The sequence below is a fragment of the Podarcis filfolensis genome (assembly GCF_964270895.1).
Source record: "Podarcis filfolensis genome assembly, chromosome: 2".
Taxonomy (NCBI): domain Eukaryota; kingdom Metazoa; phylum Chordata; class Lepidosauria; order Squamata; family Lacertidae; genus Podarcis; species Podarcis filfolensis.
In genome coordinates this window covers 123,180,615-123,193,556 of record NC_139605.1, presented here as the reverse complement: position 1 = coordinate 123,193,556, position 12,942 = coordinate 123,180,615, and the positions used below count along the sequence as shown (strand labels likewise).

General features: G+C 44.7%; 1 protein-coding gene across 1 annotated transcript in view; it reads left to right on the top strand.

The window, feature by feature from the left end:
* ENDOU (endonuclease, poly(U) specific) overlaps positions 1-12,942 on the top strand; it is a 31,520-nt gene that overhangs the window by 737 nt on the left and 17,841 nt on the right. Inside the window, exons 2-3 of the mRNA XM_083599804.1 lie at positions 2,326-2,491; positions 12,601-12,735. Coding sequence (XP_083455930.1) covers positions 2,434-2,491; positions 12,601-12,735 — 193 coding nt within the window. The 5' untranslated portion in view covers positions 2,326-2,433. The remainder of the gene's footprint in view (positions 1-2,325; positions 2,492-12,600; positions 12,736-12,942) is intronic.

Here is a 12,942-nt window from a genome sequence, read left to right as displayed (position 1 = left end):
CTATATGCTGTATGGTACTTGTCACCAAATAACAATTCCCAGAGCAGTTTGCACTTTTCGGGAAAGTGTCAATTAAGGAAAAAAAGGCAAACAAAGTTAATGCCCAGTTAGAGGAGAAATGGATAAATCTGCACTTTAAGAAATAGCATAAAAGATTAGCACCTACCTGAAGCATTGGCAAAGGGATACATTGAAAGCTGCATTAGCAATCATTTGTTATTTGGTGCATACATCCACAATTCCAGTTGTGAAGCAGGGGAAAAGCCAGGATCTCCTGCACCAGATGGTTTTACTGTGTGTTCCCTTGTTATGTCTTCATTCTATGACCTTTTCCCTGCCCTTTCATCAGTGATGACGGCTTCTAATTAAATAGTTCCATCAGTGCACAAACAAAAGACATTTCCTGTCCTTGAGAAGCTTGCAATTTTAATCTAGACAAAGGGAGATACCATGTGCTTTTTCCAGTGGCTGACATTTTGCCATTGTAACTCTTTTCATGTTGGATTGTGAAGGGTGTGGCATTTTAACTGGATCTTCACAGATATGTGTGGAACATATATGCATATCCCCTTTTATGCTTACATTTGGATTTTCTGATTGTCCTGTGCAAAGATGAGGACTGTCCTCATAGCTTCTTGAACGGTTCAGACTTACAAATCACAATGATAACCAAATTAAATTGCTAATCGCTAACTTGATTGAGAAGACGGCACAGTCCAGACCATTAACATTAGTTGCAAACTAAAATAACCAGGGGACTCCACAGCTGTCTCTCCAGGATGTCTTCACTCACTGCCTGTCAACTTTTTTTTTTTTGCTGGAAACAGGCTTGTCTACAGGTGAGCATTATTTAGCTGTAAATCCATTCCACCCCTCTTTTGAATTGGACCAGAGCAGTCCACACCCGCATTTATGTGAATTTGTATTTGAGGAGCAACTTTGGTTTTGCCCAGTCATAAGAGCAGGCATTCTCTTTTGTGTTTGTCCCTGGCTTCTAATTTGTTGATTATATTATGACAATTAAGTACAGACAGGACATAAATGCAGAGAGCAGCTTTTAGGAAATGTGCAGAAGCACACAGTCAGGCAATTGTAAATTCTCAGCACACAATTTTCTTTAACTTGGCTAGCTGGTGCAGTTTTTTTGGTTTGGTTCAAATCTGAGGGATCAGTACACGCACACACGGGATGTTAGGGGAGGGATAGTACCTGTGGTGGGGGACATGCCAAGCTTCTTCTGGGGTAGTTTGTCCACCTTTGGTCCCCACTCTGTACTCAGCACCACTCACATGGGTCCTAGAAGCTGTCAGCATACGACAGTGGGCATACCCAAGGAACAGTTTTTACTGGTCAGCTAAATCAGGTGAGGGGGGCTGATGGGTTTCAAACCCCTCAGTGAGTTAGGGACTTCCCCTACATGCGAAGACAAGCGCTGGCAGATTGAGCTGGTGAGATGAATATTGGGTCCAATGGCCAAGAAGGTGGTTTCTAACACAACAGTTTGACTTCACCCCTGAAGGTGCACTCCATTGTTTCTCAAGACAGATTGCCAACAACAACATTTATCTATCTATGCTCCTCCAGTTAGAGCTGGAAAAAAATGAAAGCATCTGTAAATTCTCAACACACACTTTTCAGATTAACATTCCTCTGCAATATCTGGCACAGAAATTTTTAATATTTGCTTGTACAGTTGCAAAGTTCAAAAAATGTTCAAAAATTGCAACTTAAGTAAGTTTGCCTTTAAATGTGAGTTACTTCTAATTTCACCCCATCCCTATCTGCATCAGAAGGATGTAGAGCTGACATTTTATTTGACATTTGTGTCCTTACAACAATCCTGTAAGGTAGATCGCTATTATTCTCTTCCCCATATTGCAGATTGTGGGTGATGCTGAAGATAATTTGTCGAAGGCCACTTTCAGAATTTGAGGCTGAACAATCAGATTTTAACCAAGGGCTTTCTGGAGCATCTCTCCACTTCTTAATTGCTACAGTTTCAGAATCACTGTGCTAAAGCAACAGTTGGGGATCTAGGCTTATAAAGTTCCCCAAAATAAACCCACTGCTAGTAACCATATCTTGAAACACCTCTGTTGTAGAGCTGAATACATATTGCCACAGAAGGTACAAACAGGAATTTCCTGCCTGATGGCTGTGTTAATTTGATTGATATCACACAAGGTGACGCACAGACTCATACCTATGTCAGGAGCATCGCTGGCTGACACTCACATGCACCTCTTCCCACCCTGTGTGATGCCATGCTATCTCTCTCCAACCCTCAAAGCTCCTCCTCATTTGCTTTGCATGAACCACCCATAGCTTTATATATAGAACCATCCTGCGATGAAAGACAGCTTCAGTTGGTTGATTCTCTTCCCTGTGCCTCCTTGAAACTTCACCCTCATCACCATCTCTGCCACTGGGACCATGAAAACCTGGGCATGTCTTCTCCTGGCAGGAGCTTTCTGCAGCCTGGCATCTGGATGTAAGTAGTAGTAGTAGCAGTTGTAGTAGTAGTTTTTTTAAAAAAATTGATTGGGTGTTTAGATTATCTGTACCCAGAGAAATAGATGCTTTATGGTTTGATGCTGCACAGCGCTGAGGAAGAACTGCTTAAGGAACTATTGTATTGTCTACCTCGAGGTGCTGTTGGACTTCAGCTCCCATCAGCCCCAACCACCATGGCCAACGGTCAGGGACTATAGGGGGTGGAGTCCAGCAGGCCACGTGTTCCTCCCACCATAACCAATAGTCTGCACTGAGTATCAGTGGTTTCACACAGGACTATTTCCAAGATTTACCTTGAAATGCTGGGGATTGAACCTGGGACATTCTACATGCAAAACGTGTGTCCTGCCCGTGCTACTGAGTTATGGTCCTTCCCTTTGCAACTGCAGAGCCACCTCTAAGTAAGTCCAAAACTGAGAGGCTCCAATCCTAAACACATTTACTAGCCAACAACTCCAAGAGAGCAGGACTTACTTCCAAGTAAATATGCCTAAGGTTGCAATGAAAAGAGATGGTTGATTACTCTGCATTTGATTGCTATAAGGTGGGTCTCAAGCTGATTCTTTTGCCAGGCATTGCACTTAAGGTGACAGCAGATGACAGGAATATTCCATCTGTGAGGTTGGGTGAGCGGCACATGCAAGCAACTCATCACTTTATATTGCAGTCATCAAGGGAATGTGTGAACTAGAGCTGTTCCACAAATCCCAGTGCTTTTTTTCTTTAAAAAAAATGTTTAGGTACTCATTTTGACTCAAGAAAATCACCATTTCATAGTTCAATTTGGGAAAAATAAATACAGTAAATGGACAAAAGTACAAAGATTCACAAAATGTTTGGGAGTATGCATACCTCTGTGTCCCCCCAGAAAAAAAGCACTGGGTAGCACTCCACTGAAAAGTGGCCACTGAATGTGTGCTACTTGAAATGAGCGTACACCCACCCACCCACACCCACACACCCACACACAGAATAAACAATGCTGATTCCATGGGGGGGGGTTGGGTGGTACTGGGGAGTTTATTGGGCCAGATGTCCTCAGTGGGCTCCCCTCCTGGAGTGGGTTCATCTCCTTCCTTTGGTCCTTGCTGCCCTTTTACTTGCCTTCTCCCTCTTGAGTGCTTTTGCCTGGCAGCAATGGGCTCTTCCTGATCTGTGAGAATGCCCCTTGTTTGCTTGCTTGCCTAGATGGAGAGATGTCTGTGTGCGCACAGAAACATTTGACTTGTGCATGACTTAGATGTAGCCTACTGTACAGAGGTAAGAGTCACATCCATTGCACTGCCTGTTTTGCCTTTGGCTCTAACCACTGCACAGCATGTTGCCCCCAGAAGGTTGTGCATGAAGTGGCTCATTGAAAAAAGTTTCCCACCTCTGGGCTTCTGAAAAAACATCTGCAACACATTTTATGGTGTGCCCTTCTCTTTCCCATCTGAACATACAGCTAAATTGGATTGTAGCTTTAGTATAAGCTGGATTCATGCCAAATTCATTCTCCAGACAGTTTTTTAAAAAATAAAAAACTATTATATTATATTTATGAGCATTGACAAATACCTGCTCAATTGTAGTACTCATTAGCCAAGCAGGATAAAAGGGAGCATAGTGACAGTTCTGGTAGTAGCACAAAGCTATAGTATTACTGTTCGGGAGTGATGATTTGCCAGTGGTCAAGTCTGCCACTAAACAAGAAGCTGTCTTAAACACTATGAGGTAAATACAAGAAAGAATATTAAAAAAGGTTATGCATTTCTATGATTTGGTAAATATGGCTGTTATTGTGTGCAGGCCCTGTTGATATTAGAGAAAGAGTACTGTGAAAATACTATCCTTGATCATGATTCCAGTAGTGCATTTCCAAGTTTCTCTCACTGAGGGGAACACAAAAACATTTCATTGCTTCTAGTCCCTGCAGTCCAGCCCCAAAGAGTTATTCAGCCTGCACCACTGCTTGTCATTCCACATAGCTAGAAAAGGCTGGTGCATGTGCAGTTGGGTTATTATTGTCACAGAGTTGCTGCCATAATTAGGGGGGAATGGACTGAATGAAGTAGAGCCACTTCCCAAGTTCTTTGGGCTTTTCCAAAATCTGTCATTTTTAAATTGCATCATCTTGTAATAGAAAAGCACCATGGCACTATAGGGAAGGTCCTTGCCTTCGGGGAAGGGCTGTGGCTCAGCAGGAGAGCACGTGCTTGGCATGCAAAATGTTCCAGCCTTAATCTCTGGCATCTCTTGGTGGAGTTGGGAAACCCTGGATGTCAGGAGAGCTACTGCCAGTCAGAGCAGAGTGGACAATAATGAGAGAAACAGACCAAGGATCAGACTTGTATTCCCCTTTGGTCTTCTAAGAACATGGCGCTGCCACATATGGAGCGAGGAGGGGCAAAGCAGTGGGAGTCTGGTGAGCTGTGGCTGCTGTGGCAAAGCCAATCTGACACTCCCATGCCGTGTCTATGCTGTGCCCACATCAGGCTGTTTCTTATTCTTAAAATACTCAGATTCACAGCATAGTTCTATCTTTTTGTGCCAAGTCATCTTAAGCAAACGTCCTGCAAAACTGGAGGGGGGTTTATGTAGCCACGAGACTATAAAACCCAAGCCTGATGATATCTGGGCCTTTGGCTGAAGAGAGAAATTTACCAAGAACAGCACAGCCCGAGATGACCTTAATTTTTCCACCAAGGTAAATTCTCTGCCCCACCCCCTTTGAAATGCTGCTCAAAGCAAACAGTACTAAAACAGAATTGTGCATGTCAGTTTTGCATATACTAAATGCTTCACTGATTGCAAGGGCACACTAACCTTCCTCTAGAACACTGTTGATGCTTCTGGTGGTGCACTATAGTACTCTCTCAGTATCAAGGCTGACTACTCGTGTGTTGTGTCCTTAAATCCAAAACCAGGAGAAGCAGACAGGTGGTTTTGCCAAAGACTATACCTGCACAGGACTTATGGGCTGGGAGGAACATCCAATATCAACAGCTAATTACAGCTGATTGATTTCTTGAGAAGATGTCCTCCTGAGTCTCTAACACTTCAGAATGCTGCTGGGAGGGATTGCTTGTGAATGCTGTTTTGAAAATAATAGAAACACAGTTTTACTAGTTTTCTACTTTCTACTTTCGTTGAGGTTCTTTTCATGTGCTGGAGCATTCAAACATGAGATTTTTCCTACCTGAATTAAGAAGTGGTACAGGTCCAGCAGAATTTTACCAACAAGATCAGCCATAGAACATAAATCACATACAGGCTTTATCATGAAGATGGTTCTGGGCTGTTGCCTGAGATGTTTGCACCATCTTCTTCCTGCCTGGGGGCATGAGCTGTTCATTAAGTTATGGCACCTTCCCTTTAATGCCAGCTTGGCCCTGCAACTGTGGGTGCCATGCAGCATGCATGGCCCTGGCCCTGAAATTTGTGGGTGCCCGACTCCTTCATGGGGAATTTTGTGGGTGCTCAGGCACTCAGGGCCCCAGGGAGTTGACACCTATGCTTTGACCCAAGAGATTTGGGTTCAAATCCCTGTTCAGCCATCCCTGTGCCAGCCAGTCTGTGAGGCTTGGTGAGAACAGCTGGGGGGGGTGGCAGATCTGCCCCCCCTGAGCATGCCGCTCCTTGTCTCCTATGCTTGTTATGCTCCTCCTCTGCACCCCCCCAGCCTGCTCCTTTCCAGCCTCCATTTTCTCCCCACCACAACAACCTTCAGCACACCAGGACTTTCCTGGGCCCCCTCAGGTGGTGGTGGCAAAGGTGGAGGAGGTGGCATTTTCTGTTTTGCCTCAAGGCTCTCCCCTCTGACCTTCCTGTGGATCAGCTAAGGGAGAGGAAAGGTTGAGCAGGAACAACGCTGGGTTCATGGTGGTGGGGGCAGTTTCCCTGCACAGGGTGCTGTGCTGAGGGGAGCAGAATGGAATAAATATTTAGGAGGAGGTGCCAAATTTTATTTTTATTCAGGGCACCATATTACCAAAGTCCTTCCCTGACAGGAGGTGGCAATGGCTCAGCAGGAGCCTGAGCAGGAGGATGCGGTCCTGTCACTTAGAATCATTGCCTTCACGGATGGGAACAGATCCACCTGCCCTGAAAGGGCACATGGTTGCAGTCCTGATGTTCTCACAAGGCGAGTGAGTGCCCTATACTTAATCTTTAGAAGCTCAGTGGGAGGGGCTGGGAAACTTGTTGGGACATCTGTGTCACTTCTGAACTTCCTGTCCTGCTCCTGAACTCCTGACCTTCTGACTCTTGATGATGGTGTCTGTTTCTGAGTCTGTACTGTTACTTTTCTGGATAAATAGCTCTTCCATCCTCAGAGCCACTGTCTCCATATGTTGCGTGTGACAATACTGAGCTAGATGGACCAATGGTATGACTCATTCTACATGACAGGCAAGATGTTCTCCTCTCCTGATGTTCAGCCAATATCTACCATCCTGTAACTCAAATCCACTAAATTAAGGTTACCAGATTTTTTTCAATAAATCCAGGACACTTTTCAACTTCAACGGATTTTGTATGGGAACTGATTTGTAAATTCAGGGAATGTCCCCAGGAAATGGGGATGTCTGGTAACCTTACACTAAATGCTCTGCCCTTTAGGGCAGCAGAGAGCAAGGCTTTGTCCACATCTAAATGGCAACCCATACGGTATCTGAAGAGGGCTATCATTCATGTCCCCCCTCAGTTCTCTTATTCCTAGGTTGGAGGTGTTGACCTAGTGTCAGAAAAATCCTCATCTTTGCAGTGGTGAGGGAGGGGGAGGGTACAGCAACAACAGCAGTTTTATTATTTATACCCCATCCATCTGGATGGGTTACCCCAGCCACTCTGGGCAGCTTCCAACACATATAAAAACATAATAAAATGTCAGACATTAAAAACTTCCCAATACAGGGCTCCCTTCAGATGTTTTCTAAAAGTTATGTAGTTCATTATCTCCTTGACATCTGAAGGGAGGGTCAGAGGCGTAGCAAGCTCAGGTGGTACCCAGTGAAGATTTTTTTTTTGTCACCCCCCCTCCACACATTGACAGCTCGGGGTAGGCTTGGGAGTCATGGGCGGGCGCCAAATGTCACCCCCTGAGTGATGACACCTGGGGAGGTCCACCCCCTTCCTACGCCTCTGCGACTCCCAAGTACCCCGAGCCATTGGGGGAAGGGGGGCGCTATGCTGCTTTGCGGGGGCGCTGGCAAATCTGCGCAGCTCATCCTCTTGGGAGCCACGGCTCCCGTCTGTCCCCCTCCCTCCCTCTCCAGCTTGCTGTACAGCGGCAAAGTGGGAGCCACTTACAGCAAGCTGGGGAGGGAGGGAGGTTGGGAGGGGGGGCCCTGGCTCACCATAAGTGGCTCCTGCTTTGCCGCTTTACGGCGAGCCAGGGAGGGAAGGAGGGGGAGCTGTGGGTCCCGTCCGCCCCTCCCTGGCTTGCTGTAAAGTGGCAAAGCAGGAGCAGCTTATGGTGAGCCGGGGAGGGAGGGAGACTGGGAGGGGCCCCCGCCTGGCCATAAGCGGCTCCTGCTGGTGGTGGAGGGATCCCACCACTGTCCGTACAACACTCCAGTCGCGCCGGTGGCAAACCACTATGTACAGTGCATATGTGGCATTGCTATGCACAGCGCACACATGCAACACCACGCATGCGTTGTATGTAGCGGTTTGCCGCCCGAGAGCCATACAGACAGTGGTGGGATCCTCTGCTTGTGGCTGCAGCCGCAAATGGAGGATCCTCCACGTGTGGCTGTAGCGGCGCAATGGCTGCTCACGGTGAAGCAACTGGGGTGGCGGGGCGAGCACCCTGTGGGGTGCGTTCTTGTCACCCTCCTAGACATGGCACCTGGGGCACACCGCCGCCCCCGCCACTCCCTTGCGACGCCACTGGGGAGGGTGTTCTACAAGGAAGGCACCGCTACTGAGAAGGCCCTCTACCTGGTTGCCTGTAACGTCACTTCTCACAGTGAGGGAACCGCCAGAAGACCCTCGGAGGAGGACCTCAGTGTCCAAGCTGAACGGTGGGGGTGGAGACACTCCTTCAGGTATCCAGGGCCAAGGCCGATTAGTGTTTTAAAAGTCAGCACCAACACTCTGACTTGTGTTTGGAAATGTACTGGGAGCCGGTGAAGATAATTTAGGACCAGTGTTATATGGTCCCGGCGGCCACTCCCAGTCACCAGTCTAGCTGCTTTATTCTGGATTAGTTTAAGTTTCTGAGCCACCTTCAAAGGTAGCCCCAAGCAGAGTACATTGTAGTAGTCCAAGTGGGAAATAACCAGAGCATGTACAACTCTGGTGGGATGGCGTGCAGGCAGGTAGGGTCTCAGCCAGCATATTAGATGGAGCTGGTAGACAGCCACCCTGGACACAGAAGAGGAATGAAAAGGTCTTCCTGCTGTGATGTCGGGTTGCACATAGTGTAGAACAAAGAACTGAATCATCATCATATATTTCTTGAAATGCCTGCAATCCTGTGCAAAAAAATCCCATCAGTTTAATGAACTTTGTAGAGGCAGATCTACGGGCAGGGTTGACGTCATTTTAAAATGCATATTTTATGCAGTTAATAAATATGTTCTGGTTTAACCGCTCTTTCTTGATGCTTGCTCTATTGCACAGTTGCTTGGAACAGTTACTTAATAGATGGTAAGAGTTGCCACATTTAGCAAGCATCTCAATCTGTCACACATTATGATGAACTGATGATTAATTAACCTGAATGAAGTAACAAAAAGCTACTACCAAGGTGATGATGAATAATAAAGAGAGCAAGCAACCCAGGGACTGAAATATGAAATGTAACACCATGAATCACATTTATTCATCTCTAAATAAAATTTGTTTTTGAGTTTTTAACTTTTGTGTTGAAAATTGAAAAGGGGAGATAATGTATGGCTTATCTGAAAGACCCTATTCACTCATACGAACCTGTCTGGGTTCTGAGATCCTCAGGAGAGGAAGATCTTCTCTCAGTCCTGCCAGCCTCATAGGCACACCGGCATGTTTGAAAGGGAAGTAGTACAGAGCCTTCTCAGTGGTGGCTGCTCCCAGACTTTGGAGGTCCCTCCCTAGAGAAGCTAGACTGGCTCCCGTCCTTTCACCAGAAACTGACTGCTTTTAACAAAACGGCTAGTGCCGTACGGTTTTTATTGTAATTATTTTTATGGTTTTGATAGGTGTGTGTGTGTGTGTGTGTGTGTGTGTGTGTGTGTGTGTGTAGATATTGTTTTAATTCTATCTATGTTTAATTGTTTTTGAATGAGTGTTTTTAGCTGTTCGTATTTTTATCTGCCTTGAGTCTCTGCTAGGGAAAAAGGTCAGAGACCCTCAAATGTACTGAGTACAAGCATTCAGAATAAGGTTCACTATTTGACTGCTGATTCAGGACTCTAAACTGTGTTTTATATAATCAACTTTTTATTTTGTTCTGTATATACTGCAATGTTCTTTTGTTGCAATGGCTGCAATGGCTGATGCAAATAAAGTCTCATTCATTCATTCATTCATTCACTGAGTACAAGTGGTGATCTTCATGTGGGGATAATCTCGCTCCCCACCCCCAAAACTGAAGGCAGTTAAAAGAGAGGTCACTGCATCATACTTTCATCTCTGGTAAACATGTTTTGCAGGTTTATGAATTATTTCAAAAATTTACAAAACCAATTTTATTAGAAGCAAGAGTGAGTTTTAAAAAGTAGTGTGTTCCATGGAAACAGATGCTTTCTCAAACTACTTTGAACTTCAAAAACCGTGACACAATATTGTATGCCGAAATGTCCGCTTCCAGTTTCCACTGATGTTCTGAGGCAGATTTGCACTTTGAAAACCACTGAGGTTTCCACTGGCAATCAAAATGTGCTTTTTATTTCCCCAGTCATTAACAGCAGGTTTCGGGGAATTTTGCTGACCCCCTGTAGATTGAATCTCTTACCTTGATCAGAAGATGGCAAAAAGTCTCACTAGTGTCTACTCTGCTCAAGGTCACAAGCTTCATTATATAAACAAGCATGATTACAGCCATTTGCCTTCGGCAAATAACATGCATTGCGGAACTCTTGTCCTCCTGAGAACAAGAGAACACTCGCACATATTTAGTTTGTGGAGCTGCATGTGAAATCATTTGATTTATATTCTACACAGTGATGGAAATCAGGGTTACATTCAAAGGATGTGTGGATCTGTCAATTTGGATTCTCTCTGCTTCTCATTTTTTCATAATTTCACTTTGCCCCTTTGGATCACTTTTGTAATCACAAAAACCAACATTTTATTGTGCAATAATATACACATTTTAAATTTAATTTCCCCTAATATACACATTTTTGCAAGCAATTTCCCCATATAAGTGCATTTATTTGTTATTTATATATGTGTTTATGGACACTCCCCTAACACGCACATTTTTAAATACATTCTTTGGGTTTGGAGAAGTGCATCACAAAATCTGGACAAGTGCATATTTTGAAGGATACTCATGTTTCAGTTCATGCAAATTAGGCAACTGCACATTAAAAGACGAAGCATAATGAACACACACACCATTATATATTAGCTCCATCAGAGTTTCTGCATCACTTGCCTTCAATTCATGTCCTAAGATTCCATATTTTTTGCACTAAAAGGATGCAGATTTCCTTTAAAAAATATGCTTCTGATTGTAAATAAATAAAAAATATCAAAGCAGTTTTTAAAAAGCCTCAAGGTGGATAGTCAGTGTGGTGCCCTCCAGAAATTTTGGATTCTCTCTCCCATCTCCCCTGACCATTGGTCCTGCTGGCCAGGGCTGATGTAAGTTGTGGTCCAAAACAGCTATCCATGTTCCCTACCTCTGTGCTATTACTGGTGGTACTGGGGTTCTTTGCCTATAATATTTATAATCTACTTTAGATGGACAGGGAATAGGAACAAAGGGGGGGAGGGTTGCCAGCTTCTTTTCTTATCTAGCTCTCCTGGGTGCTCTGCTTTTGTCTCCGGGGGTGGGGGGATCTGCATGCTGTTAAGGCACAAGAGCAGAGCTGGTGAAGAAAAGGAGGTAACCCTGGGAATAACTGGTGCCTGGCATAGGATAAAATAGAGGTGAGTCAGCTTGTAGGAGGGAAACAGGTAAAGTGAGGTTGACACAATTCATAGATGCTGCTAAAGTATTGCTCCTCACCAATCTCTGCCGAGGAGTAGCAAGAGATTCCAGGGGTCTTGGCACATAACTAGGTTTTGTGTTTCCTTGGCTAGTGTATTTATGAAATATGGTTTATTCATACATAGTTACGCCTGAGTTTTATGGAGAAAGAGTTCACAGTATTTACATCTCAAGAGGCGCTTGTCCTTTCCCAGCAGCACAGCATCGGATTCAGAGGCATCTTAATTATGTATCATTTATTACATTTGTATACCGTCTTTCATCCGTAGCTCTCAGGGTGGTTCACAGCATAAAAATGCAAGATAAAAACACAAAATACATAATAAAAACAACAAGAACAAACCAAACCAAACACCTCCACCCACACCCCCAAGGAAGGTGGGAGGGACCATAATGAGTGGAGTTCATGGCACTCACTCAAAAATGTATCTATTTGGTGACCTTGCTTCTCCCAGCTTCTTGAAGGAAACAGTAATGCAATGCTGTTATGTTATTGGTAAGAGTGTCTCTAAGTACAGAGTGCCCTTCCCTCATACTCACAACTTTAGCCAGTCCCAGCATAATTAAGGAGCTGAGAAGGGATGATAGCTCAAGGCTGCAGCATATGTTTGTATTCTGAATGCTCTGGGTTCAATCTCTGGCATCTCCAGGTTAAAAATGTGAGGCTGCAGGTGATTTGAAATGTACCCACACCTGAGATACTGGAGAGCCATCAGAGTAGACAATCTGGCAGCTTCCTTTTTGCATGGATTAAGCTAGCCAGTAGCATCCCCTGTATATTCTAAGGGACTCATCACTTCTTGCAGCATTCTGATAACACAAACAAATGTTTCTGAAACAGTTTAAGGTTGTACTCTACTAGCCCTCCTAACCTATACAGTGGTACTACACCCCTTTCTGTATATGCCCACTTTCACTTTGACTGCAATCTGCTAATCCACAGATTCCAACCTTAATTTCAGCTTTGTATGGCCCCCCTGATTCCTGCAAAGGGCGATGTAATGAAAAATACAATCCAAAAGATGTTTGCCACTGCAACAGCAAATGTGAACGACACCAGAACTGTTGTGAAGACTACCATAGCCATTGCCAGCAAGGTGAGTGAAAACTCTGGATGCTAATGATACTAAAGTTCTCCTGTGGTCATTCCCTGCTTAAGTTGTTTTCCTAAAGCCATCTGGTTGACCTCATCTGTGGGAAACAGATGGTGAACTAGGTAGGCCTTAGGTCTGGTCCAGTTTGGTATGACAGAAACATCCATATAAATAAATGGAAAAGGTTTATACCTGTCTGGTCAGGGGGAA